The sequence below is a fragment of the Gobius niger genome (assembly GCF_951799975.1).
Source record: "Gobius niger genome assembly, chromosome: 13".
In the NCBI taxonomy this organism is placed as follows: domain Eukaryota; kingdom Metazoa; phylum Chordata; class Actinopteri; order Gobiiformes; family Gobiidae; genus Gobius; species Gobius niger.
The window spans coordinates 6,735,033-6,761,704 of NC_136864.1; the positions used below are offsets into that span (position 1 = coordinate 6,735,033).

A 26,672-nucleotide genomic window follows, 5' to 3' on the forward strand; every position below is an offset into this window, starting at 1 on the left:
CGTTGATTAACAACCAAAACAATGCCGTAATTTGACTGAGATACGGGGCCCTTGCGTAGTCTGCGTGTAGGAAGAACCAGCTCTTTCTTGGATAATAAAGAATACCCTAAAACATGTCCAGGAGCATTTGCAATTACCGTTTTCAGTTTCATCCTTAACCTCACCCCCGGTACAACTGTTTGGCCTTACATTGACAAAGCTATTCACAATCAAAGCATCTCTTCCACACAATGCTTCAGCTCTTGAAACGAAGTACGCCTGTGTTCGTGCAATTATCCTGTCCTCGCGACGGCTCCAACATCTGCCTCTCAGACTAATGCCTTTGTTCTCGTGATCCGTTCAACTTGAAGGGGAACCGTCTCTTAACAACAGTCATTCGGTATGTCCTGTTTTCATTTCATCACAATAATTACAGCAAACGAATCGCCGATCCTTTGTAAACCAGCATAATCCTTTGAAATCCTTTACTAAATGTATTCTAAACCGGAGGGGATTCAGAGACACATGAGCTGGATTGTAATAGGAATGACGGACAGCTCGATGTGAAGCCTTTACAATATGCTATAGTTGTCTGGAGGTGAAAATGAAAGCCAGAATCCACTTGTGATACATCGAGCCAATTCTACTCACGAGTGTTGGCCAGTTTATATTTAAACCTTTGCTTCTCCTGTTATTGTATAGTATAGATATAGTATAGAGCATGGCTAGGCAACGTCAGGCCCGGAGACCAAATCCGGCCCTCCAGCACAGAACTTCTGGCCCCCAATATGATTTTGAGAAATACTATTATGCAAATAAGGGATCAAATACCTGTGAAAGTACTCTAAAAATGCAAGAAGCAGTGTGTTTTATAGTGTATTTTTTTAAATGTCCTTGCAGAATATCCCACTTTGTCATATATAGCCTAATATAAAACAGTGATTCTCAACTGGTGGGTCGTGAGCCTGTAGGGAACCTTTTTTTCCATCTGAAACTACATGGAAACACACTGGAGTCTGTTAAAATAAATATTATTGGGTTGTTTTTATCATAATTTCTTAAAAGCAAATTTCCAGCTTGTTCAATAAAAAACATGAGTGTGTGGCGTACATGTTAGAGAGGTGTCTCTCACCCAGTAGGTTTTGGGGTTTGGGGTGTCATAGCCCTCATGTTGTGTTTGTCCAGAGTTTCCGCCATTCTGTTGTTGGCTCAGAAAGAATAAAGTGACTTACTTGCAGCTTGCTTGTGTCCTCGTCTTTCTCGCCACAAGTGGTAAATACAATATTTTATACAGTTTTATTTGGTTCGCAGCTTGTCATTTAAGTAATGGCAGGTCTTGGAGCCGGACCACTTTAGAACCACAGATGTAAAACATTGGCATTTGCAGAAAATGGTTCTTAACTTTAGGCTACAATGGTGAGGTTCGGCCCTTGGTGTTTTCGCAATGACAAAAATCGGCCCTCCTTGACGCAAACTTGCCTAGATGGTATAGAATATATATAGTATAGATCTAAACCGTTTTTTTGTTTTGTTTTTTTAGCCTCTGGTTATAGCTGCCAGATTTCGCCTCGGTTTCTCTGCAGTTTGGCAAGTGCCTCCACGGAGATAAAATGAAAATCGTCATCACTGATTGTTCATAATTACACACAATTATCTTTTGAGACGGAGGCCAGGTACCGATATCAGATCTGGACGTGAGGGACATGTTTTTGCTTTTTAGTGAGTCACAAACGAGATGCAAATGAATAGGTTTGGCTTTGGATGAACAGACCTATTGATCAATGCTTGAAACAACAAACCGTTAATGTGCTGTATTCTGGTATTATATAAAACTGCATTTTTATTAGTGCCAACAATCCAGACCATTGTTCATGATAATTGTAGCACCACAGCATATTCTATGTTATAGCTATGGACACATGCTATGGCTTTTGGGAAGACTCTAAGCTTCTACATGCGCGTGTTTTATGAAACACAACTGTCTTTGTATCGCAATACTTTTGATACTCAACACAGTTTTAGAATAAAAGCATACAAATGTTTTTGACTTAAAAGGGACTATACAGAGTTTGAAAAGATTAAGTATTTTCCTCCCCTACATGTTTCAGCAATGTCTTAATGTGAAGAATGAGCTCAGACCTGTTCACCACAACTGCCTCTAGAAAGTTGTTGATTCGGGTCCAACGTGCCGTCATGCACGAGTTTATTATAGACCCTGCAGTTACACGTATGACCTGAGGTGGCAGTAGTGAGCACAAAATGACCAACTTGCATCTCGTCTGTTTAAGGATAAGTTTTTTAAATCCAGGTGCTGATCGGTTTAACATCTTAACCCCCATTTGAACCGAGCACATTTTCTCAAGTTTGGTTTTACTTAAATCTAAAGCGTCTTAATAGCGACAAAAACGAGAAGAAAACAAGGATGAAAACGCAACAAAGAAGTATCCAAAATTATTTAAAAAAAAAATAAGCCTCAATACACAATAAAAAGCGCATCCGTTTAGACCAGTTTTGTAGGTCTTAGCTTTCAAATGAGACGCTAATCCGTTCTATAGGCTGTGAACGTATGGATTTGGGTAAAGCCGAACTGTAGAAATACACTCGGTTTAGGCGGGAGGAAAGAGGTTGAACAAAAGAGCTAAATGCTTCTGCTGTTTGTCCTTTTCAACATGTTTTAATCATTATCAGACTGAGTAATGAGTGAACGAAGTAATATACGTCCAGTAGTATCTGTAAATGAAGTACTTTAGTTTGAACACCAATGGTTTAAAATCAACTGCCTTTCAATAGTTTCTAATCATGAGCCAGTTTTGTCCTTGTTCATTTAGATCAAAGATATTTCCTGGTTTTGTTTTCTTCGTTCACCCCGACTGGAAACTCCTCGAGCTTTAAATAACTCTCAGTTCGCTGCAGACTCATTCACAGATGCTCCGTGGAGGGTTCGATGATGCCTTTCTCACCGGGGCGCCCTCCTCTCATTCACATCTCTGAATTGATCCCCGGCAGGAGCGGTATTACTCGCGCGGCGTTTGATTTCTCTCCTGGTTGTGGTAGCGGTCGACATTACTATGGAAACGGTGGCTTTGTGACGAGAAAGACGCTCCGTTGTCTGGCGCCGCGGCTCTTTGTTTCAGGGGGAGCGCTCTCGGTCGCTTCAGTAGATGCTCGACGGGGAAGCGTTCAAGAAAGAGTGGGGTTTGCATTTCGAGATTGGACTCTGGTGTAGTGAAATGTGAATATGGGCCAAGCAAAAAAAAAGAAAAAAGAAGGAATCTATTGAGTCAACACCAACATAAATATGCAACACAACACTCACAACGCTGATGTGCTGTCAGAGCGGCCGGCGGCGCTTTGCTGACACTTTCCCCGCTCTGAGTTAGTCTGATTAGACGCTCATACTTTCTCTTCTAAAGCACGAGCGTCTGGGACTCTGCCGCCAAACTCAAAAACCGAATGGCTTTTATCAATCCAATCACAGCTGCAATTTAAAGGTACACTGCGTAACATTTAAGACTACACTGTTGCAGCAAAACAAAACATGCTCCCAATGACATAGAAAATGCCGTTACTGCAGTATGTAATAAAAGAATGGATTTGGATGAGAAACTAGCCTGTTTAAATCTGAACTTCTGCTGACTTTAGTCACATCTCCATGGAGACGAGCTGGAGACGTACCCACTCCCAGTAAAGTTTACAGTCATATCTTAGCAGGGGTGAGCCTCATAACTGTTTGTTTGTACATTTATGAGGTATTTTTCTATGATGAAAATATCTGTCATAAAATAAATGCTTGTATTTCAATTTTATTTATTGGGTAAAATTCTACGCGGTGTGGCTTTAACCCCTTAACTCCCACCTGAACCGAGCACATTTTCTCCAGTTTGGCTTTACCCCAGTCCAAAAGCTTCTGGAAAATAGCTGTGAAAATAGCAACGAAACTGAGACGAAAACAATGATGGAAATGTGAGAAAACATTGACAAAAAAGTGACAAAAAAAGTGACGAAAAATTGATGAAAAAGTGGCAAAAATGTCACAAAAATGTCACAAGAAATTGACAAAAAATTGAAGAAAAAATGTCACAAAAAAATGTTACCAAAAAATGACAAAATGTGACAAAAAAATTACAGAAATGTGACAAAAATGTGCTACAAATTTGACAACAAAATGGACGAAAAAATGACAAAAAAATGACAGAAAAGTTACAAAAATGAGTTGAACACCCAACAAAAATATGATGGAAAACAAATCTGATGACGTGAGGAAAAAGATCCTCTCGGTTCAGGCGGGAGTTAAGAGGTTAAAGAGTTCACTTGTTGTTGGGGCATTATTGGTTGAGTGGGTCGGGTGTTCAAATCACTGTCATTGTGTCCTTGGGCAAGACAGTTCGCCCTGGTTGCCTCCAGAGTCTGCGTACATTGATGTATGAATGAGAGTGTGAATGGGTGAGTGATTCCTTGCTGGGGTTTATAGAGGCTTTATACTGGCAGAAGCAAGACGAATTTAATGCTTTTAATGCCATTTTTAATTCCAAATACTATATTTTAATATCAGAAGGAAGGGAGAAGCACTTCCTGGACCTCCTCCTGTGATTAAAAACTATACTATGTTTTAATGCCCCAAATGCAGGAAAAAAAGCGGTGCATATTTCATTTCTTAAAGGGACTATACAGAGTTTTAACATTTTAAAATTATGTGTTTTGCTCCCCCTACATGTTCCAGCAATGTCCCAATGTGTAGAGCCCAGACCTGTTCACCACAACTGCCGCTAAAATCCTGCACTGCATAAGACCTGAGGTGGCAGTAGTGAGTATAAAATGACCAACTTGCACCTAGTCCCTTTAAGATTTAAAAACATGGGAAATAAAAAAAACAAAAAACAGCCAAAGCAGCATCTGGTTATGTTTTAGATTTAGACCATAATTTTGGTATTTTTTCTATGAACTTGTACAGTAAAAATTATGAAGGTGCAGTTGGAGAGGAGGAATGGTGGTGAAACTCTGGGTAAGTTGAAAGTTAGACTCACGCTAACTTCACGAGCAAAATTCCCAACTTCTCTCGCAGTGACGGGGACATAGTGTGTCCGCTACTACGTACACACGGAGTGATATGAAAGCACGAACTCCGTTGCCATTGGCAGCGGTCATTATTTTTCTCAGAGGTCCTTTATCAGAAAATAATGACCGGTAGAACGTTGGGAAATCCCATTCAAATCAACGGAGCTTTCTACTTACGTTGTGAAGAGCCGTATAATAATGCTTTTTAATGCCCCGCAGAAACCCTGTGTAAAGTTGAGTTTGAGTGCCTAATGTAGGTGGAAAAGCCCTATACTGTATAAGTTAAGACCATTTACCATGACTGGTTTATCTGCCGGTCATCAGAACTTGTGGAGAGAACACTGGGTCCCAGACTGCAGGTCTTTGTAAAGAAAGGGAAAAGTGTGTAGTCTGGCTGGTCCGGCTGGCTTTGAGTGGAGCTTCAGGGACCCGGCCAAGATGCAGATGTGCGATAAATAAACAAGTTACACCAACAGTATACTTGACTGCTGGGATTTTTACTACTGCCTTGCTTAGTGATGCCGTTTGCCGTCAAGGAGCACCTAATTGTTTGTTATCAATATCTGGACTCACTGATGCACTCACCCTTCACCTGCTATGTGCCCTTACTCTCCGGGCTGAAGTCCAATGATTTACTCAGCTACAGTCATAGTCAAGACACTTCACCCACCTTTCCTGTATGAATGTGAAAGCTAACCTCTGAGTATGGTGAGAAAAAAGTGAAGCACAAGAGTCTCCTCAGTTTCCTCCAGGGAAATTTACTTGGAGACCCCTGGTGTAGTACTTTGAGAAACTTGTGCAATACAAGTCAAATCCAATATCACTGAATATGGCGTCACCTAATATCACAATGATGATTTGGTGGTCCATTGTGCAGCCCTACTTTGCTTCCTCATTGGCAATATCATTAACCCAACAATACCACGTCCAGGGTTTAATGAATTGTGCCCAATTAAAGGCCTTAAATGTCAATACAAAGCATTAAATTGGTTTCAAACTGACATTAAATCTACATTTCTTGGAACATTATGACATTGCCGTAAAAGTTAATTGAAAATACCAAAAATGATGGTCTAAAATGCATTCAGTTGACTTTTTGGCTGAAATTGACCACATTTTATCTGCTCAAAAGTTGCCAGTGTTGTCCAATTCTCTTTCCGCTGTTTTATAAAATGTGTTTGTGGCATTAAAATGTAGTATTTGGGCAATAAAATGGTATGAAAAAGCATTACATTTGACTTGCTTTTGCCTGCATGAACCCCGACATCACCTGTGTCAAAAACACTTCAGTATATTTCCATCACATGAGTGTTTACCGGAGCTGCCGCCTTGATTTGTTCACAGGAATCTGAATGTTGTGATGTGGGATGTAGGCTTTTCTCACCTGCTCCTCTGTTTCCCTCGCTCTCCCAGTCACGCTCATGCCTGTTGTCAATCTTCATCTCACTAAAAAAAACATTCAGGAAAGCTTATTAGAAAGGGGGCACAGTGATCTAGAGGCCAAAGGGTTATTTCAAGCTATATTGGTTTGAAGATGGCAGTATCGCAAACCGGGCTCCTTTAATAAGCTTCATATCGAGCACACACAGACGCGCTTTAGTGTAAAATGATGAACTCAATCTCACTTGAAAGCTCAGAACCTCGGGAATTCAGTCTCGAGGTTTACAGCACTAATTGGCCTGGATTATGGACAAGTATGGGGGGAGAAAACCTCTCATGGGAATCTCTGTTTAGTCGTTTTCTGTAGGACCAGAAACATATTTATCACACACCGATAAAGTCAAGTCAAAATCAGGTCCATATGGATATTTTTTCACAGCAAATTGTTCAGTATTTGAAACTCGTTGCTAGCGTTAGCATACGTTGCGAGAAGCTAAAATGGCTTCCTGGTTAGTATTGTCCATATATATGGGCTGTTGAACCACTTTGCTTCTCTCCATGTCTTTGTATCTTCATGTAGTTAGTAGAGAAATGTAGTCATAATCAGTGTTGGAGGTAACGTAGTACAAAAGTTACAAGTTAAAAAAATATATTATTCAGTAACTTGGGAATATAACATATATTTCCGTTTTTTTGTGTTAGTAATATAAGTAATTACAAGTAATTGAAGTTACAATAGCATTTAAATATATGAAAAAATGGCAAATTCCCCCGAAATAAAATGCAGCACCAGATCAAGTTGGACACTGGTACATAAGATCTGCAGTTATGTGTTGTTCATGTTGTCAGAACAAAACACGAGAGAATGGGGGAAAGCAAAGGAAAAGGAAATCTCTGACTGCACTTATTACTATTTTCAGTTTATATTTTGCCAAAAGTAGCTCAAAGTAGTGTAACTCAGCTACATTTTAGAAACAGTAATATGTAATACAAACATGTAAAATTTTTAAAGGGACTATACAGAGTTTAAAAATGTTAAAACTGAGTATTTTCCTCCCTCTACACGTTCCTGCAATGTCCTAATAGAATGAGCTCAGACCTGTTCACCACAACTGCCTTTAAAATCCTACAGTGTCACTCAAAAAGTTGTTTATTCGGATCCGAAGTCCCGTCATGCTTGAGCTTAATATAGATGCTGCAACGCGTAAGACCTGAGGAGGCAGTAGTGAGTATAAATATGACCAACTTGCATCTAGCCCCTTAAAAGCTGTAATCACTAATATCAAATGTATTACAATGCTTAAGTAACTTGCCCAACACTGGTCATAATTCAGCATTTGTTGTAAAGTTAGAGAAAAAAACAATACTTGCCAGGAAGTTAGCATAAGCTTCATGCTACATATGCAAACGTTAGAGCTACAGGTGCCATTTTTTTTTGCTTCAACTGAACAATTTGCTGTGAAAAAAGATCCATATGGACCTGATTTTGATTTGACTTTATTGGTGTATGATAAATATGTTTTAAAGTCCACCAGAAAACGGCTGAAAAGAGTGAAATATTGTGATTCCCTTGAGAGGTTTTCTCCTCACTCGGCTTGGCCACGCCCCCTTGTTTGACGCATTGCCATCTGTATCCGTCTTCCAATTCATCCAAGGCTGGATTGTAAGAGGCTGCAGCTTCCTCCAGCTCTTCCAGGGAGATCCCTGCAAGGTCGAAAGATATGCTGCCTTCATGTGGTCTCGTAATTATGGTAAATACCAGTTGGAGAGTAGAAAATTGCACACGAACGCCACCTCATCTCATATTTTCCGGCTGGGAAACTGGGCAATAATTTAGATTCCTTGTTCCCGAGATGAGCTAACCTTTGAGCTTTCAGCACAGCAGCAGCAGCGATAATACATTGTTATGCCTTTTAGCTGATTGTTATGAAGCCTACGCTTCATTTAGTTACGCAATTTTATTATCATCTCGCTATTAGGTAAAAAAACAAAAAAAGTCACTTGATGTGTTTAATGGAGAAAAGCAGATGCTGTAGCAGTAGGTCAGTGCTTTTTAGATGTGATGGTGAATTTATTTGTTTACAGAGTCTTCTCATGTGTTTTTAATGTGTCACTTTGCACTTATAATTTCCTGGATGGGATCATTTATATGTTTATTGTCAATTCTACAACATGAAAAGCACATACAGTGAATCAAAACTATGTTACTCTCAAACCCTTTGTGCAATAAGACAATTGTTAGATACAAAACAATATCAAACGTATGTGCACAGCAGGGAGCAGCAGATGGAGGGACAAGGAGAGTCGTTCAGATCATTGTTGAGCCAAAACACAGTCTTGTATAAAGAAAAACCCTCCTGTATCTTTAAGTATAAGACCTATACCACACTGAACCAGCTGGACATCAAACTTTCATAAATGTTGTTGTATAAGTGTTTACCAAAGCAGAGAGGAGCTTCCTTGGCCTCTGCAAAACAAACCTGGAAATGAAAATGCTCGTACTTTTGGCAGAGGAGGAGAGCGGTTTGGAAGGCTAAAGTCGTGCAGTTGATTGGACAGATTGGAGCCAAAACAAGAAACAGAAAATACAAGGGAAATGATCCAAGCTAACAGAGCTCATCCTGTGCCATAGCACCCAGAAGAAATGTGATGCAGGCTTACACAGGTTCAAGCTTACAAGCAGTAATGCAGAAGACAATAAGAGATTCTTCCCTTGCACAGGATCGAATGGTAGCCAGACAGTCCTAACCTCTTTTTAATGTGCGTCAAATGTAGATGCCATTTTCTGTCAGATATAACTAAATCATTCATAGCAAACTGAGTTGCACAAGGGTCTTTCATCTCCCCCTGGTGTCTCAGGCCAGAAAACCACCCTTACAACTTCCCTGCCTCCGGGTCATAGGCACAATACACACTAATGGAATCACGAAGAAGAAGCTAACAGGCTAATGGACAAAGCTATCTGCGGGCTAGCGCCACTTAATCAGTGTTTCCAGCCAAAAAAATATCTCCATTGCGTTATTGAATGTACAATATCCCTCTCTCCCTTTGTCTTTTCTGTCAGCGCAGTATTTACTCTCACGGTCAAAAAAAAAAACCGCAACATGTTACGACACCTGTAGTGGTGCTTATGGCCTCTAGGGGCATGAGTTACATAGTTCTGCTTTAAAGTAGCTTTGAAAAATTAGAAAGCATTGCCAATTTTATTCTGAGAATAAATGCTGCATAATAATGAACATTTAGGCTATTTTATTTCAAGACAAACTAGTATTATTTATATCATGCTTGCACCATGACGCACTGAACCATGGGACCGCTGAACCGTTTCACCGCAGTTAACAAAATGTAGTACTTGGCTACGCTGATTCTTTTTTGTCACTACAACATTTCTAAGATCATCTATGCCGCCATAGTTTGTTTTTAAAGGTGTAGATCATGCGTTTCTCTTCATAGACCCTAAAAAGTTTTCATGTCTAATACATAAATATACTATGGTGTTGTGCAAGTTATGAATGAGTCAAGGCCCAAAAGACAGGGAAAGTTTAATTGTAGAGCATAATTCATACACTAGGGCAAGCAGCATGTGCAAATGTGGATCAGCAGCAACATTTATGCCTTTTTTTCCTCACGCAGCATTGTCTCATTTACATATCAGATTTGGGAGACCAATACTGTTATACAGGCAGATATCAAATGGTAATCCAAGTGCAAAATTTCAACAAAATAGTATATTTTATTTTTCAGCTTGTACCCACTATCTAGCACCTGCCTTGATAAATGACTCCCTTAGTGCTTTATTGAGCAAGCGATAAATCACACAAAATGATAAATAAAACATAAATTAAAAGCATAGAGTGCGGATATAGTTCTTGCAGCTTGAAAGAAGTATTTCATCTTGTGTACGATATAGTCTCCGATATCGGACAAAAGGTAAAAGATGAAATAGCTCCATAATAGTGGAGTTTGCTTCTCTCTGAACACACCAGTGGACCAGAGCCCTTAATACACTTTGTCATGTTTTGTGTTTACCAAAGCTGAGAGACGCCTCCTCGATTTGTTCACAGGAATCCGAACGCTGTGATATTGGGTGTAGGCGTTTCTCACCTACACCTCTTCTGCCCCTGTCGCCCCCGCTCTCCCAGTCACGATCACTGCGTACATATCATTTCTCTATCCTGTCCTAATAAACAACGCCAACACACGCAATGTCCCGCTGTCACGTCGTCAAAATTTTCACTCCTCCACCTTCCCCTGGATCACCGTCACTTCTATCACCTTCTCCTTCATCTTCACAGACAGGTGGAAGATACATTTTCCATACGCACATATTTCATAATGTCATACTCAGGGGGGAAAGGCATTGCAAGGGGGAAGGAATTACGCATAATCATTGTTTCAGATGTTTTCTGTTGGACTGTGAACCTATTTAGCACACACTCATAAGGTCAAGTCAAAATCAGGTCATCATGAATATTTTTTTGCAGCAGATTGTCCTCTAGAAGCAAAAAAAACGGCACTTGAAGCTAGCAGTTGGCATTAGCGTGAAGCTAACGTTAGAATAGTTTTTTTAGTTGCGCAGTTTTCTTTTAAATGTTGGCCTCCGTTGTCAATCGATGTAGATAGATAGATTTGGAAAGTTTTTGTCCACTCTTTCAAGAATGTTTGGCCTATTGGCAATTTTGGTTCGGATTTTATTAAGTCTTCCAGGGTCTGTGAACTTTATAAACCAGGGATAACCCCACAGGGAATAATTACAGGTTTAATCAGGCATGTGCGCAGGCCAGTTTACGTCCCCTCTCAGGTAGGTCAGTCACCAGGTATCGCTTCTGTAAAAAATCAATTTAACCGATTTCATATGGGTGACGATAGAGTTCATCGTGAAGAACTTGACAAAGAGAACGTCCCCTAACCCTAACCCGTACGGCATTTTCAGGTCTGGCTATAAGAACGAAAAGTAGCATCATTCTTAGAAGACCTAATGAACCTGACTGGGCATTTTCAGGTGTTGTAACAGTCTTTGTCGGTCCTTTCTTTCTCTTGGACACATTCCCTGTTTCCTTGAAGGCCCACAATGTGTAAATCGATGTGTGATCAGGAACACGGCAGCAGAATTTTTGAACGGAAGGCGAAAACACAAACCTCCTATCAGCCCTTTCCACTGGGCCCTCTCCCACCCCACTGTCCTCCTTAAAGCAGTACTAAGTAACTCATCCCCGTAGAGGCCAAAAGCGGTACTGCAGGTGTCATAGCATGTCGCGTTTTTTTACTCATTGATTGTCCGTGAGAGTAAATACTTCGCTGACAGAAAAGACAAAGGGAGAGAGGGATATTTTACATTCATACCAATTACAAAATGGAGATTTTTTTTCACTCAAATAAAAAAAAACTCATACTGTTTAAGTGGTGCTAGCCCGCAGTTAGCTTTGCCCGTTAGCCTGTTAGCTTCTTCTTCGTGATTCCATTAGTGTGTATTGGGGCCTCCGACCCATAGGCAGTGAAGTTGCAAGTGTGGTTTTCTGGCCAGAGACAACAGAGGGAGATGAAATCATCCCATAAACACTTTTACCTCCAGACGGACTATGAAAATGGTTTAAGATAGACAAATTACTTAGTACTGTTTTAACGTCACTATCCTCTTTTCAAATAAGAAAGTTCCCACTCCCCACCCTGTATAACTATCGTGTTTTTCGCATATGAGTTATACTGTATCTTCTTAACTGAAAGACAAAACACTAAATGTACAAACCCTTTATCTTAAGCTATTTTTATATTCTTTTCTCAATATTTGTGTGTAATATCCCTTCTCCACCTTGTTTTCTTGCTCATGTTTACTCCCGGACAGACCGACCACTCATTTCTGTGTATTCACCTGCGGCGTCTCCGCTCCTTCTGTGTTTGTGTGAATCCGCAGGCGGCCCGGGCAGCGGCAAAGGCACCCAGAGCCTGAAGATTGCCGAGCGGTACGGTTTCCAGTACGTCTCTGTGGGAGAGCTGCTCCGCAAGAAGATGATCCACAACGCCACCAGCAACCGCAAATGGAGCCTGATCGCCAAAATCATCACCAACGGAGAGCTGGCGCCGCAGGTACCAGAGCGCTTCTAAAAGTCTGGGGCCTAAATGCAAATCCATCAGCCTCACGGTCATCCAGGAGTTTTCCATGGGAACGGGGGGGAGGGTGTCTGGTCACTTCGGGGTTGTTAGCGCGGCACGTGTGAAAACTGGGATTAATTAGCAGCGTTCAGCCTCAGCACAGAGCAAAAGAGAGGGGGAGAGAAACAGGCCATTAGAGACCGACATGGAAAGTCTTCACGCAGACAGGGAGGGGATTGAAAATAATACTCAACGGATTAACGTCTTGATTTACCGTAGGACTGACTGACCGCGACAGCCATATGCAGCACCCATCAAAAGTTTGGAAACACATTTTTTATCTATTGGCTTTTCTTTTATTCCAACACGATTTACATTGTAGATTATCAGTGAAGGAATGTATTTATGAATGAACACATTTCTTTGTTTGTTAACTTTATTGTCCCCGTAGGGAAATTTGTTCTCTGCATTTAACCCATCCTTCGATGCCGCTGGGGCAACCCGTAAGGAGCAGTGGTCGACGGCAGTGCCGCGCCCGGGGACCCATCTCCATGATGTGGAGCCAGACTGATGGTCAGAATCACCTGGCTGGAGGATTCACCTATTGCACATGTTTTTAGTGGTAGGGGAAACCGGAGTACCCGGAGGAAACCTACGCAGACACGGGGAGAACATGCAAACTCCACACAGAAAGGCCCCGTCCTTGGTGGGAGTCGAACCCGGGACCTTCTAGCTGTGAAGCGGAGGCGCTAACCGCTGCGCTACCGTGCCGCTATTTCTTTGGTACTACTTTGCACCTTTGACATTTTCTCAATGAGCTTCACGATGAAGTCACTAGAAATGGTTTTGACTTTACAGACTGTTTCATAGACGACCTTATGAAGCCCATTGAGAAAACGGCAACAATAAAGGGTGGCAATTTGGAAGAATTTAAAGCAGTACTAAGTAGCTCTTGCCCCTAGAGGCCATGTTATGTACATCCAAATACACAATGAAGATTTTTTATTTCACTCACACATGGCTGTAAATACTGTTTAAGTGGCGCTAGCCCACAGTTAGCTTTGCCCGTTAGCCTGTTAGCTTCTTTGTGATTCCATTAGTGTGTATTGGGGCCTCCGACCCAGAGGCAGAAAGTTGCAATTGCGGTTTTCGCCACATTTTTGTGATATTGTTGCTTTTGTGGCACGTTTTTGTCGTTCATTAGTTGCTGCTTTGTTGTTGTTTTTGTCACTTTTCAATTTTTTTGTTTTTGTTGCTTTTCCGGCATGGTTTTGTTGCCCTTTTGTCACTTATTTTTCATCTGCGTTTTGTTTTATTGACTATAAAAAAAGTGTTTCCAATTTTTTGAAGGGTTGTGCATCCATTAAAAAAAAAAAAAAAAGATTAAACAATTTAAAAACACAAAATTGTTGCATCCTAGACATTATTCAGATCGGTCTAGGTATTAAAAAACAATCTGAAGAGATGAGTCTTTAATCTGGACTTTAAAAGGGACTGATCCATGAAAACAGGACTGACTTTTCCACAGTTTAGGCGCTGCAATGATACAGTGATGATACAGTTGTGCTTATAGAGTGCACTATAGGAAAATGTAGTAGAAGAAATAATAACCTGGAATAACCTAATGGTCATTCAGAATGTTCAGGTTTGGTCAGGCTGTGTAGATTAATGAGGGAAACTGCCGCCTGCAGAGCAAACCCACACAATAAAGCAAAACTGTATTTCTTTCTTCACTGACAGCAGTGTTGTTGTTATTGTTGCTCGCTTCTCAAACTGTGAAAGGAGGAATTGACAAATGTTAGAAGACAAAATGATATGAGTTTGAACGGAGCAGGTTTAATAGAAACTGTATTTGACTCTCAGAAAGCCTTGTGCACGTCCTGATTCTTCACGTATTAAAGGGATATTTCAGGATTTTTGACATAGGGCCTCATTTCCTAGTTATCCAGAGTGTTGCTGATACCCGGAGATATTTTTTTTTGTAATTCATGCAGTTCTTATATTTGAAGAGTTACGTGGTGCTTGGCTTGTGCAAGGTCTAGCGCATTTCTATGGTATCAGCTAGCCTGCATTAAAAACAGTCTGACCCGGTCCACAGTGCACCTGAGGCAAATCACTTATAACGCCAGACTAACCATATAAATGTTTGTGTCGATAGAATATTTTTTGGAATATAACTGACCTTGCATCACATGAATGATCACATTTTGAGGGACTATTTTCTAGCAGATCACTCCGCCGCCTCTGGATGACTAGGAAATGAGGCCCTATGTCAAAAATCCTGAAATATCCCTTTAACTTGTAAGCAAATGGATTCAGACTGAACCATTTCGTTCCTTTTAGTTGCAATATGAAAAAATGGTCGATGATGCATTTTCAACAACGTCAGGATTAGTTTTTTCACCATCTCTGCTGATTCTATCCAAGGACACTGTATTCTCCTCTATAATGTACAGCATTTTCAGCTTATAACCCCCTCCTCCCTGTCTATGCGGTGACAGCTCTCCTCAATTTGAGTTCCCTTCAATCTCAGGCTACTCCCCGACAGACTCTGGCACTGTGTCCCCTCTGCAGATGTCAGAGGCAGATAAACACCAAACTGGAACACAAACATCCTCCAGACATGATTCCACCGACAGGAGAGGCTGCAGGCTGTGCACTTCAGTGATCACATGTTTGATAGAGCTCGGTTATGAGTCGCTGATGTTGTATATGTTCCTGTACAAAAGCTTCACCTCAGCGTTACATGATTTGAAGAGTGTTGGGTTGTATTTAGTTGTGGCTGAAACTCTTAAAGCCACACCACGTAACATTTCACCCAATAAATAGAATAAAATACCGCATTTATTATATTATCCTTGAAAAAAAAAAAGACCTGACTGTAGCTTTACAGGGAGCGGGATGTCTCCATGGAGATGTTGACTAAAAGCAGCCAAATATGAGATTTAAATATATTTGGTCCTGGTCCAAATTAGGGCTGAAAGATGTATTGTATCGATATCGGGATATGAACATTCAAGATAATAATAAAGCAAGATATTAACGATATTGATTTTCATCAATGAAACTGCACTCTTTTGTATTGTGATGTTTTTATTTTTCTGAAAAATGCTTGTTTTTCACCGCACCTGTAGTTCTATCGTATCGATATCAAGATATCTGGCATAAATATCGAGAAAGTACATTTTGTCCATATCGTTCAGCCCTAGTCCAAATCCGTACTTTGCAGAAATAGCATTTTCTGTGTCTAGATGGACATAAGGAGCCTGTTGTGTATTGTCTGCAATGTTACATTGTGCGCCTTTAATATCATCATTTTTGAGTCTTAGCACATCTGTCATCATGTTTAGCATAGAGTGTGTAGGATATTTGTAAATATTACATAATAATGACCTGTTTGTACTCTAGCTATGGAGCACACAGGGTCAAATCAAATATTAAAAGGACTAGACGGAGTTTAAAAATGTTTAAATGAAGTATTTTTCCTCCCCCTACATGTTCCAGCCATGTCCTAATGTGTAGAATGAGCCCAGACCTGTTCACTGGGCTGAGACAAAGCATTAGCAACCTGATCTCAGAACTCTGTCTCCTTATACAAATGAGACAAGGCATGAATCAGTCCCGCATCTCTAAAAGCCAAAAAACACTTTTTTGACGATAAAGAAAGGGGACAATACACAAGAGCCATGAGCAAGTCACAGTTGTATTATTGGAATATGGAAATCTCCCTTTGCCTGTGTCACTTTTGATTTAGAACACAAACAACTTCATAAAATCGCGTTTGCATAACTAGTGGGCTCAGTCTTGCTTTGCCGTTAATGATGAAACTATTCCCAATCCAAATGAATGGTTTAGTTTCAGTGAAAATAGTGGCACTGCAGACTGATGTAATAAATACTTGCATCAGAGAGCGATCATGACCCTGGACCTGTTTTTGAACTCTGAAATCCCACCGGTCTCCTCACGCTGAGAGCATGTTTCTCTGTCACATGAATAATACAGAGCATGGCTGCAGCATGTCCCCCCAGGGCTGCCGTAGCTTTTCAAAAACAAGGCTTTTTCGTCTTTCAGCCGCTCTCTTTGTGTCCTTAAATAGGTCGGTGAATCGGCCGCTTGATAATTTAGTAGATTTTACTGCTGGACGCACGACTAGTCCCATTAGGAGGGAATTAGAGTCAAATCTATTTTCAAGATCAAATAAAAAAAGCAGCGTTTAACTGTATAACACACTATCATTATAGTTCCCTGGTGATTTTAGCCTAGTTTGGTAGAGAGGAAGGTGTGGGGATGAGGAGGAGGCTGATGGTTCCGCTGAAATGAGCAGATGAAGGAGGTGAGGCTGGAGAAGTGATTGGTAAAAAGACTTTCTGGAAATAGTGTGCAGAATTTTGGGAAAATCGGCACTATGCATCTCATTGATAAAGCCTCTGATTTATACTTTACAGTGCGGTTTGGTTTATGTTTGAGAACAAAAATAGCTCAGTTCATTCAGTTCCTCGCTTACACACACCACAACAAAAAGGTCACATCCTCTATATTTGGTTGTAGCGCCTTTAGCTTTGATTACATCACACATTCGCTGTGGCGTTGTTTCAATAAGCTTCTGCAAAGTGTTGTTCACCAAGATCTTGTATTGATGATGGGAGATTGTGATCACTGTGCAAAGCCATCTCCAGCCCAACGAGGTTAGATCCAGATTCAGAAGACTTTATTTCTCCCCGAGGAGCAATTCATTTGCAGCTTCCCAGCCAAACATTCGTCCATCACATAAATACAGTACATAGAAAAAGAATAGGCCTAACACCTACAAATAAATAAAATAGGTCAGCAAGATAACAAAAGCTTGGAGCCATAGTTGACCTAAGATGACACATGAATGATTAAAATGAGATTTATCCTTGTTTAGCAGCTCTATAGCTGAAAGTATGAAAGACAACAGATAACAGTTAAGATCTGGACTCTGTGGCCAATCTGTGTGAAAATGATGTCTCTGAACCACTCTTTCGCAGCCTGATGATCATCAGGGAAGAAGAAATACATTGATGGAATAACCTGGTCATTCAGGATGTTCAGGAAGTCAGCTGATCTCATTCTTTGGACACTCAAGGGCCGATCTTACCTGAGGAGAGTACCAGAGACGTTGCAGAGGCCTGTCCAAACTTCATTAAAGGAACAGGCCACCGTTTTTCCACGCTGAGATATGTTCTTACCTGAGCCTAGACGAGTTGATGCGTACCTGTCTGGTCTTTGTGCGCGCCCTCAATCATGCAAAATGACCAAAATTGTTGTTAGCATTTGGTTTCTCCTAACATATTCCTATAGCTCCAAACGGGAATGAAGTTGGCTCGCACAAAGACCAGACAGGTACGTATCAACTTGTCTAAGCTCAGGTATATCACAGTATGGAAAAACGGTGGCCTGTTCCTTTAAGGCCTGGTCTTACTTCAGAAGACGTACCCAGAGCTGCAGGAACAAAAGGGATGTCCATGGTGGTCTCGTGATCGGAAGGGTGTGGGTTCAAATCCCAACTCCCACACTGTCATTGTGTCCTTGGGCAAGACACTTCACCCTACTTGCCTCCAGTGTATGAATGAGAGAGTGAATGGGCGACTTGTTCCTTACTGTAAAGCGCTTTTGGCCTGATGAAGCACTATATAAGTTGAGTCCAGTTGCCATTTTGTTCAGGTTGTTCTTGACGCCTCGGCTGAGCAGAACTTTTTTCGACACAGTGGTGAAAAGTATTCCAGTCTGGTGCGGTCTGTAGGTGGGAAAGCTTGGGGATGGACCACTGCTGTAATATCGCCATGGAAGTCCAGTCCAGCCACTGACTGCTCCAGGTCTGAAGCTGAAGATTCTACACAGAGCCACCTGTCTGCACAAAAGTCAAGTCTACAGCCTTTGCTTTGAAACACAACATCAGGCCGTTAGTGTTGCTGGACCTAGACATGCCCACCTGCAGCGACCCTTGATCAGAACAGTCAATCCAGGTGGCGACATTGTTTTTTTTTTGCTCAGACAGCGTATTTAATCAAATGTGCCAGTATTAGCTGAGAGCACCGCATTTCTGGCAGTCCATTCATTTGTGTAATAGCTTTTTTTGTCATTTCTCTAGACCCGACAACGTGGCTTTTTCTCAATTGGCGCTCCCCATTCCCCGTCATCTGTCCACACTAATCACCGAGATGGACTTTAGATTACATTTAATCCGCGGCCGCTGTCTGTGCGGACGGGGGGAAATCGAACATATTAGTCAGCATTGGCCGCGGCGCAGAGAAGGCCACGATATCGCCGTCTTTTTCAGAGGCGTTCCCTTTCCTCGTCTTTATCTCTGCTATATCATATCGTGCGTCGGTGAATTGCTTTTTTCCGGCGCCGACCTTCTCCAGCCACGGGGAAGTGAGTGACGCTAAAGGGAGCTGGCACGTCCTGGCCCCTCGCGATCCCAAGACGACCGTCGGGCTAATGTGAAGGAGCAGGAGTGGACAAGGCCATATGGAGCCCACTGTAGAAGGATTAATGCATTAGAGGGATGCTTATGATTGTTACGTAAGCCAAATTATTGAATCAGATTTACATTAGTGCAGTGCCAAGTGACATTTCTTTGAACTTTCAACAGAATGTCAGCAAAACGTGTTCAAATGCAGGTTTTGCTGAAATCTTCGGTACACGAGTCCAGTCCTTTTATTTATCCAATGTTTCACAATAAATATATACTAATTGGATGCAAATCTTGAGGGGAAAATGTGAACGCCTGTTGCTCTGTGTTGCAGGAAACCACCATCACAGAGATAAAGCAGAAGATCATGAAGACCCCAGAGGCCAATGGGATCGTGATCGATGGATTTCCTCGAGACGTGGGGCAGGCGCTGTCCTTCGAAGACCAGGTCAGTGCTGTGCAGGGGTACACAGGGAGATCAAGGATAAGACCGGGCTTTAGCCTTGGATTGACGAGTGTGTGAGTCGGAAAGAAATGCCAGAAAGACATCGATATGATTAAAGTTATACGAGTCTGAGCAGAGAATCCCAGACTTCTTTATCCGCACGACACGGGTCACTCACAAGGACCACAACCTGAGAATGGAGTGAAATAAACAAACAAGGTCAATATTGAAAGTGAGTGTTGTGACGATGGATGTTTAGGGGCTTTAGAGGAGACGACTCTCAGGCTTTCACCCCTCGACTTAACCTGGGGCATTATGGTCCTAAGGTTTGCCAAGGCACCAAGATCTAAGAGATGTTCCAGACCTAGGGCAGCTCTTAAACCCCTAAGAAGAAAATAAGAACAGGTGTTGTGACCCAGACCCGGACTAGAGGCTGACATTTGTTGGAAGTGCGAGACACGGCAGGTGAAAAGTATAAAAAAGACAACATTCATCCCGTACGATGCCTATTTCACAATGTTTGTTCCGTGAGGGAGCTGGAGATATCCAGGAAGTAACTCTGAAATTGCAGTCCCCACACGTATTCATTCACAAGGTGCTCCGGATGAAGCTGTAATCCAAAAATGCTCATTTCCTTTGTGGGAGAAACTCGCTGCAAAAGACCGGAGAGACTGTTGGGCCGTTTCTTTTTTGTTTAATAGGTTTTTGTTTCACTCATGCAACAAAGTATCCACTGTAGTAGCTCCTACAGACTACACATTTTCCAGACTTGGACTCAACATTTTGAATTTTGAAAAACTTTTCAGGAGGATTTTTTAATCTCTAATTCCAGCCTGATTTTTTGAGCTTTGAACAAAATGACTTTGAGTTTGTACATATTTTTTATGTTATGATTAGTTTATTCCCAAATCCCGACAAAATAGAACCATGAATCAAATGTGGGTTTATCCATAATTTAGATTTTGTCGCTGAAAATATTGGCTATTTTGGCCATTTTATGCATAAAATGTCTTATTTTTATATGAAAACAAAAAATGGCAGGAAACACATTTTCTTGATGATGTTCAGCAAAAGTTTTAATTTGATAGTTCTAAATGTGTTTATTTTTTCCCTATTCACCTGCAGTGTCTCGCCTTAACCACAAAAAGGGGCCTAAAAAAAGAGAACTTTAGGGGCTTCGTAGTTTTCTGATTGGAAACACACTTCTGAGTGTAAGTGAGCATGAAAACAGTAAAATTCATAGAATTTGAATAGAGAGCATCTCGGGTTAGAGAGAGTGAGTGGGTGGGTGTGTTTTTGTGGGGGGCGGGGCTAAACTTTTGCATGCTAAGTTCACTTTAAAGAAATCCTCACTGTAATAAAAACAGACAACAACTGTTAACATCAACATTAACATTCGAAATTGCATCAGCGGCGGAATGAACAGCCATCGCCTCATTCTTCCTTGACACAAACCAGGATATTTCTGCAGAAAGATTTGCTGATTTGTTCACCAAAAAAAGATCCTGCTTTAAATTTTCCAGCATGTGCTCCAAAAAAATCATGAATTATGTAAAAGAATTTGTATTTGTTCCCCAGAGGCATAAACAGACAGCAGATGTAAATATGAAGCCGACAGCCCTGAGGAGATGATTACCTGGTGCAGAGGTGCTCCTTTGGGAAAAGCCTCATGCATCTCATCACACAGCGTTCATCTCAAACACGCGCAGGTTAATTTGCCTTGGAACAACGCTGTTTGGAAAGACACAACCACATCTGGTCCTGTCTAGGGAGTGATTGCTTCTCCGTCGGCTCCCTCATCAAAAATAACACGCGAGGAAGGAATGGAAGACTTCGATCACACACTGCATCTCGTTTCTCTTCTTTCACTGTCATCGGCAGCACTGAGAAGGGAACAAAGCTGGATTATTGTTGTAAGCATGTTTGATCGCTAGCTTGTATAATTCATCAAACGTTAAATGAATCGTGATAAAAATCTGTGGTCAATCTGAATTATTCGCATGGTTCCATTTTATCACCAGGTTTACAGCCTCCTGTGGCTGTAACGGCTTTTATTCTTTGGGGAGTTTGGACTTTGAGGAATCAAATGGAAACTATTAGTGTCATATACACGCTACAAAAATTCAAACGCACCTATTTCTCCCAAATATTGTTCACAAATCTGCCTATATCTGTTTGTGAGCCCTTCTCCTTTGCTGAGAGAATCCATCCCTCGAGAGGCTGATTAGACCGCATGAACACAAGTGCCTTTGGCTGGCTACAATAAAAGGACACATTTTCTTTATTGGAGGGGTCAGAAAACCAGTCAGTATCTGGTTTGACCTCCGTTTGCCTCACACAGTTCAGCACATAGAGGTGATATATTTACAACAAACACCGGTGCATTTTATTATGACACTTTGAATCACATGTCCTCCAGGCTTACACTTGTATTGCGCTTTACAAGCCTGTATTGCCAAGTTTCTCAAAGTGCTACACTGTAGTCATTATTTATTAACGCCATGCTCAGTGATGGTCAGCTACTATTGCAACCACAGCTGCCCCTTGAGGTAGCACGGCCATCAGTCTGTGCCATCGGCCCCTCCGACCACCACCAACCACACACTACATTCATTCTGGCCCATTATACATGTTAAGTGGTAAAGAAACCAGAGCACCTGGAGGAAACCTACACAGACAAGGGGGAGAACATGTAAACTCCACACAGAAAAGCTCCGTCCAGTTGGGAAATGAACCTTTTAGCTGTGAAGCAGGAGTGCTAATTGCTGTATCACTGTGCTCTGGATGGGCATGTACCAGAGGTAGGCATGTCAATTACTGTAATTTTAAAGGAATTGACAGTATTTTTCATATTACAAGTATACAGGCATTTGAACTCTGACTTGTATGATAATATTTGGTAACCCTGCCACATTAAGTTCAATGTAATGTGCTATACAACACTGTGTAATAACGTGTACCTACAGGTTACATGCACAATGGAATAATGTGTATTAGTATCTTGGTGGTACATAATGTAATACGACATGAGACCCAAAGTCCAACCCTCACCTTAAGCCCTACCATAAGGGTCTCATGTTTTATAACATTATGTGCCTCCTGAGCCGAGGCGTTGTATTAATAAAATCTCACTTTTTACAAGCTTCACAGTGTGCGGGAGATTACATTTTTCACATGTTACGAGCAATACGCACGACCTCTCCAACACACCTGTATGAAACAGATGTGCGAAGCACCCGCTTTCTACCCAATATTCTTCAAAGTTGTTTTGATGGCCAGATGAGGGGCCAAAACCAGCCCCTCATCTGGCCATCAAAACAACTTAGAAGAAAATTATCATACTAATCAGATATCAAATGGCTGTTAAAGTACTCTGGAAATTTAGGCCATGCATTATGTACCACACTGGCATTCTTAGAAAGTGATGCTTTACAATTGGAGGGTCTGACCCCTGGTCTTTTGACAATGAAGATTTCAGAGTGTCCTTTTATTGTAGACAGCCTAAGGCACCTGAGCAAGGTTAATGCGTCTATTCATTATCTGGGTATGTCACAGCTGTGACGGGGGTGGAGTCTCTGACAAAGGAGAAGTCACTATGACAGATTCATGAAGAATATTTGGGAGAAATGGGTCTTGGGTTCAAACCGTTGAAAATTGAGAGCAAAAACAAAAGTATTTAAAATGTTGATATAAAAAACATAAAGCAATCAATATATTTTTTGGAACTGAATCTGGACCTTCTCGATGTGGAACAAGACGCTAAACCTGCAATGTTGCAATATTCTGCCTTCAATATAACAATCCCAGCCTCGAAAGTACCATGGCTCTGGTGGCTTATGGATATTGCAGATGTTTTTTAATCACATTAGCAAACCTGAGCGCAGAAGATTGCAGTGCAGCACGGCAGGCTTAAATTGTATTACGAGACATGCTTTTGTTTTGTGTCTATGAATAGAATCAGATGATATGAAGCATTCAAGCCTAATTTTAGAAGCACTTGTAATAGGAGCATCCGGAGAGACGCAGCCACTTTCGTGCACAGAGAGGCCCAGCGGTTTGTTGTGTTTTGGCCGTAGGATATTTTCAGTGTGCAGCGGGCTCTTAGTGCCTCTCTATCTGCTCTTTGATCAAAATGAGAACATATTCACACAAGGGGAAAATGGTTCTTCTCCAGTTTGGGATCGACTGCTATGAGTTAAAGGCTGTTGACAAAAACTTTATAGAGTAAAGTCTCATATTAAAGCAACACAGTACTATAGTAAAATTCCAATATTACACTTCATTCAGTGCCTTACTATACTTTATAAATATTGGCCTTGGTATTTCGGTACCTCCCAACTCCCACCCACCCTTTAAGAATTTAAGTTTAGTAAAGGAACTAAATATATATCTATGCTTTTCTGGTCAGCTTGGTCACATATTACACTGTGTGAACAAATAAAAAAACACCACATAAACATCATGTTGCTGCCTTTAGCTTTGAGTACAGCTTTGGCATTTAATCAGAACTCTGGATCCTAGGATTCATTGTTTACTTGTGTGGGGAGAGTGTGACCACTGTGCAAAAGTCTTCTCCAGCACATCCCAAAGATGCTGCTCAATGGGGTTAAGATCTGGACTCTGTGGCGGCCAATCCATCTCACACTCCATGATCCACTCTTTCACAATGCCATCAGGGAAGAAGAAAGCTGCTGAAAAACCTGGTCTTTCAGGATGTTCAGGGAATCAGCTGACCTCATGGTGTTGCTGAACCTAGAGAGTACAGTTTGTAGCTGATGTTACACTTAAATTCACCAGATCGGCGAGATTTTTTCCCCAGATTTCATCAGGATTGGCCAATTATTCATCCATCCATCCATCCATTTTCTTCTAGAAGACCCAGGACACGGTGGTGGGACTATGTCTCCGAGCTGGCCTGGTGTCGCCTCGGGGTCCCCCCAGAACAGCTGGAGGAGGAGTGTGTGGATCGGGAAGTTTGGGCATCTCTGCTGAGACTGCTGCCCCCGCGACCCGGCCCCGGAAAGTGGCCAATTATCCTGTCGATTAAAATGGTTATTGAGATTGAATTATTTTAAAATAGCAATTAGATTGTAGTTTGAGCCCTAGTGACAAGCCTTCACCATTTTCTTTAATATTAATACACAGGGAAAAGTACAGAATCACCACTTGTCTGTTAAAATGACAGTTATCGGGTTATTTTTATCATAATTTCAGCATTTTTGGCTTATTTAATGCTTATTCAACAACAATTTTTGAGGAAAAGACAAAAATTGAAACATTTTATGTTTCAAAATTGAAACATTTTGGGCCAGATCTTGTGGCGGCGCAGGCTCTTGGCGAATTATTTTCAGAGTGGCGGCGCTATATGTGCCATTCACCTCCGCCACCTGTGAGGGGGCGTCACAAGAGGAGGTGACTGCACTGATGGAAACACCGCTCACATTCACTTCCTCGTTTACATTGTGCTGTCTTGCGTTCTTTCTTAAGCCTTAGGCTCTCACAGGTCAAACTAAAAACTTTATTTACCCCATCATGAACTAAACGATGTTCACGTCTCGAGAGAAAAAGAGCTACAGCGTCCGCTGTGGCGCGGATCGGCCCGCGCTTGGCGTGACCACGAAGCAAAACAAAAGCACATGTTCACCCCCCACTCCCACACAACCACTCTCCTGGACGCTGAGTCGATCTGTTTGGAGGAAAATGTGTTTGTCTCCACCCACTTAAATGCGCTAAGTCTGGAGTGGCAAGATCACAAAGTGTGCTCCGACTCAGCGCAAAATGTCACGCTATCGTCTCCGTTTTGATGCACAAGATCGGGCCCAATATGTTTCAAGTCTATGTCATATTTGGGTTTCGGTTTATCATCCCAGGCTGATTGTGGGTTGAGATTGAGAACCAGTTGAGAACCTCTGGTCTACAAAACAAGCATTGGCTCGCGTGTATTGAACAAGCATTGTATTGGCTCGTAAGTTTCACATGTGCTCCACCAATGTCAAAATGATATGGTTTAAAAGTTAGTGCTTGTCTTTGTATGCAGCACAGCTTTGGCGCAGCTGCAAAAAGAAGAGCTTGCAGTGGCATACATTGACTGTTTGAGAATGCTATTGAAAGTACCAAGGCACAGCAGTGCGAGTGCGATGCTTGCTAACTGTGGAATAAGAGCTTGTGCAGCTGGCATAAGGCATTTCATCTATACATTTATGTGTAGAGTCCAGAATCAGTCTGTATTATTACATTATAGTCTGTACATCAACTGTATTATACAAGCTTTGATCTGTCCGAGGAAAAGCTTGGTCAGGTTTACTTCAAGACTTTGGAAGCACTGGGGCTCCTGCCTATATGTGTAAATAATGATGTAACTGTGTCTTATTTTTATTAGTATAATTCTTTTAATACTGTGGACCAGGATTATGTGTCCTTAATAAAGCTTGATAGATTGATTGAAGCACAGATCAGCAGAGGCCAGTGACACATGAAGCAATTTATCCAATTCTGCCATGACTGTTTAAGTGAGTATAAGTCTCTGTATCCAAGGAGCACAAAGCAGGAAAAGCAGTGCATGTTGTGTAAGAAATCCATATGTAATCATATTGAATCCACGCGTGTCAAGTTTCAGTCTCCGTGTTAATTACTTCAGCTCATAAGAGAAATCGAATCAGCGGCAAAGTCAATATAGTAATTAAGATCTCAGAAAGCCGTATCTGACAGAATCAGGGAGTAAATGTGGCTGTACATTATGCGTTATATACAGTACAATGCGCTCAAACTGGCTAACATCTTAGTTTTAATGTCAGAGTAAAGAATTCACCTTTTGGGATGCTTATTTTATGAGTTTTTTTCCTGCCAGACAGTTTGTTGTATATCATAGTGCAACAGTCCCTCGTCTTTCCCTCGCGTATTCATTCACAAATTTGTTTTCCACATGTAGCACAAAAGGCGACCGAGATGAGGCTGTGATTGAAAAATGTGGTCATTTCCTTTCTGGGAGAAATAAACAGGCGTGTGCAGACTTTACAACATTAAAGGACACGTTTATTCAAAATTAGGTTCCAAACTCTCCAGCCTTGTCCTTAGAATTACTCTGAAGGATATTTGGGCGCGGTGGTTAGCGCTCGTGCTTCACAGCTAGAAGGTCCCGGGTTTGATTCCCACCTGGACGGGGCCTTTCTGTGTGGAGTTTGCATGTTCTCCCCGTGTCTGTGTTGGTTTCCTCCAAGTTCTCCGATTTCCCCAACCACTAAAAACATGTATAAGAGGCCAGGATGAATGATGGTCAGAGGGACCTTG

The 26,672-nt window shown here is 41.5% G+C and overlaps 1 protein-coding gene across 1 annotated transcript in view; it reads left to right on the forward strand.

Annotated features, from left to right (window-relative positions):
• The window catches only part of ak5 (adenylate kinase 5), a 156,440-nt gene that overhangs the window by 33,804 nt on the left and 95,964 nt on the right, over positions 1-26,672 (forward strand). Inside the window, exons 4-5 of the mRNA XM_079569766.1 lie at positions 12,326-12,498; positions 19,275-19,388. Coding sequence (XP_079425892.1) covers positions 12,326-12,498; positions 19,275-19,388 — 287 coding nt within the window. The remainder of the gene's footprint in view (positions 1-12,325; positions 12,499-19,274; positions 19,389-26,672) is intronic.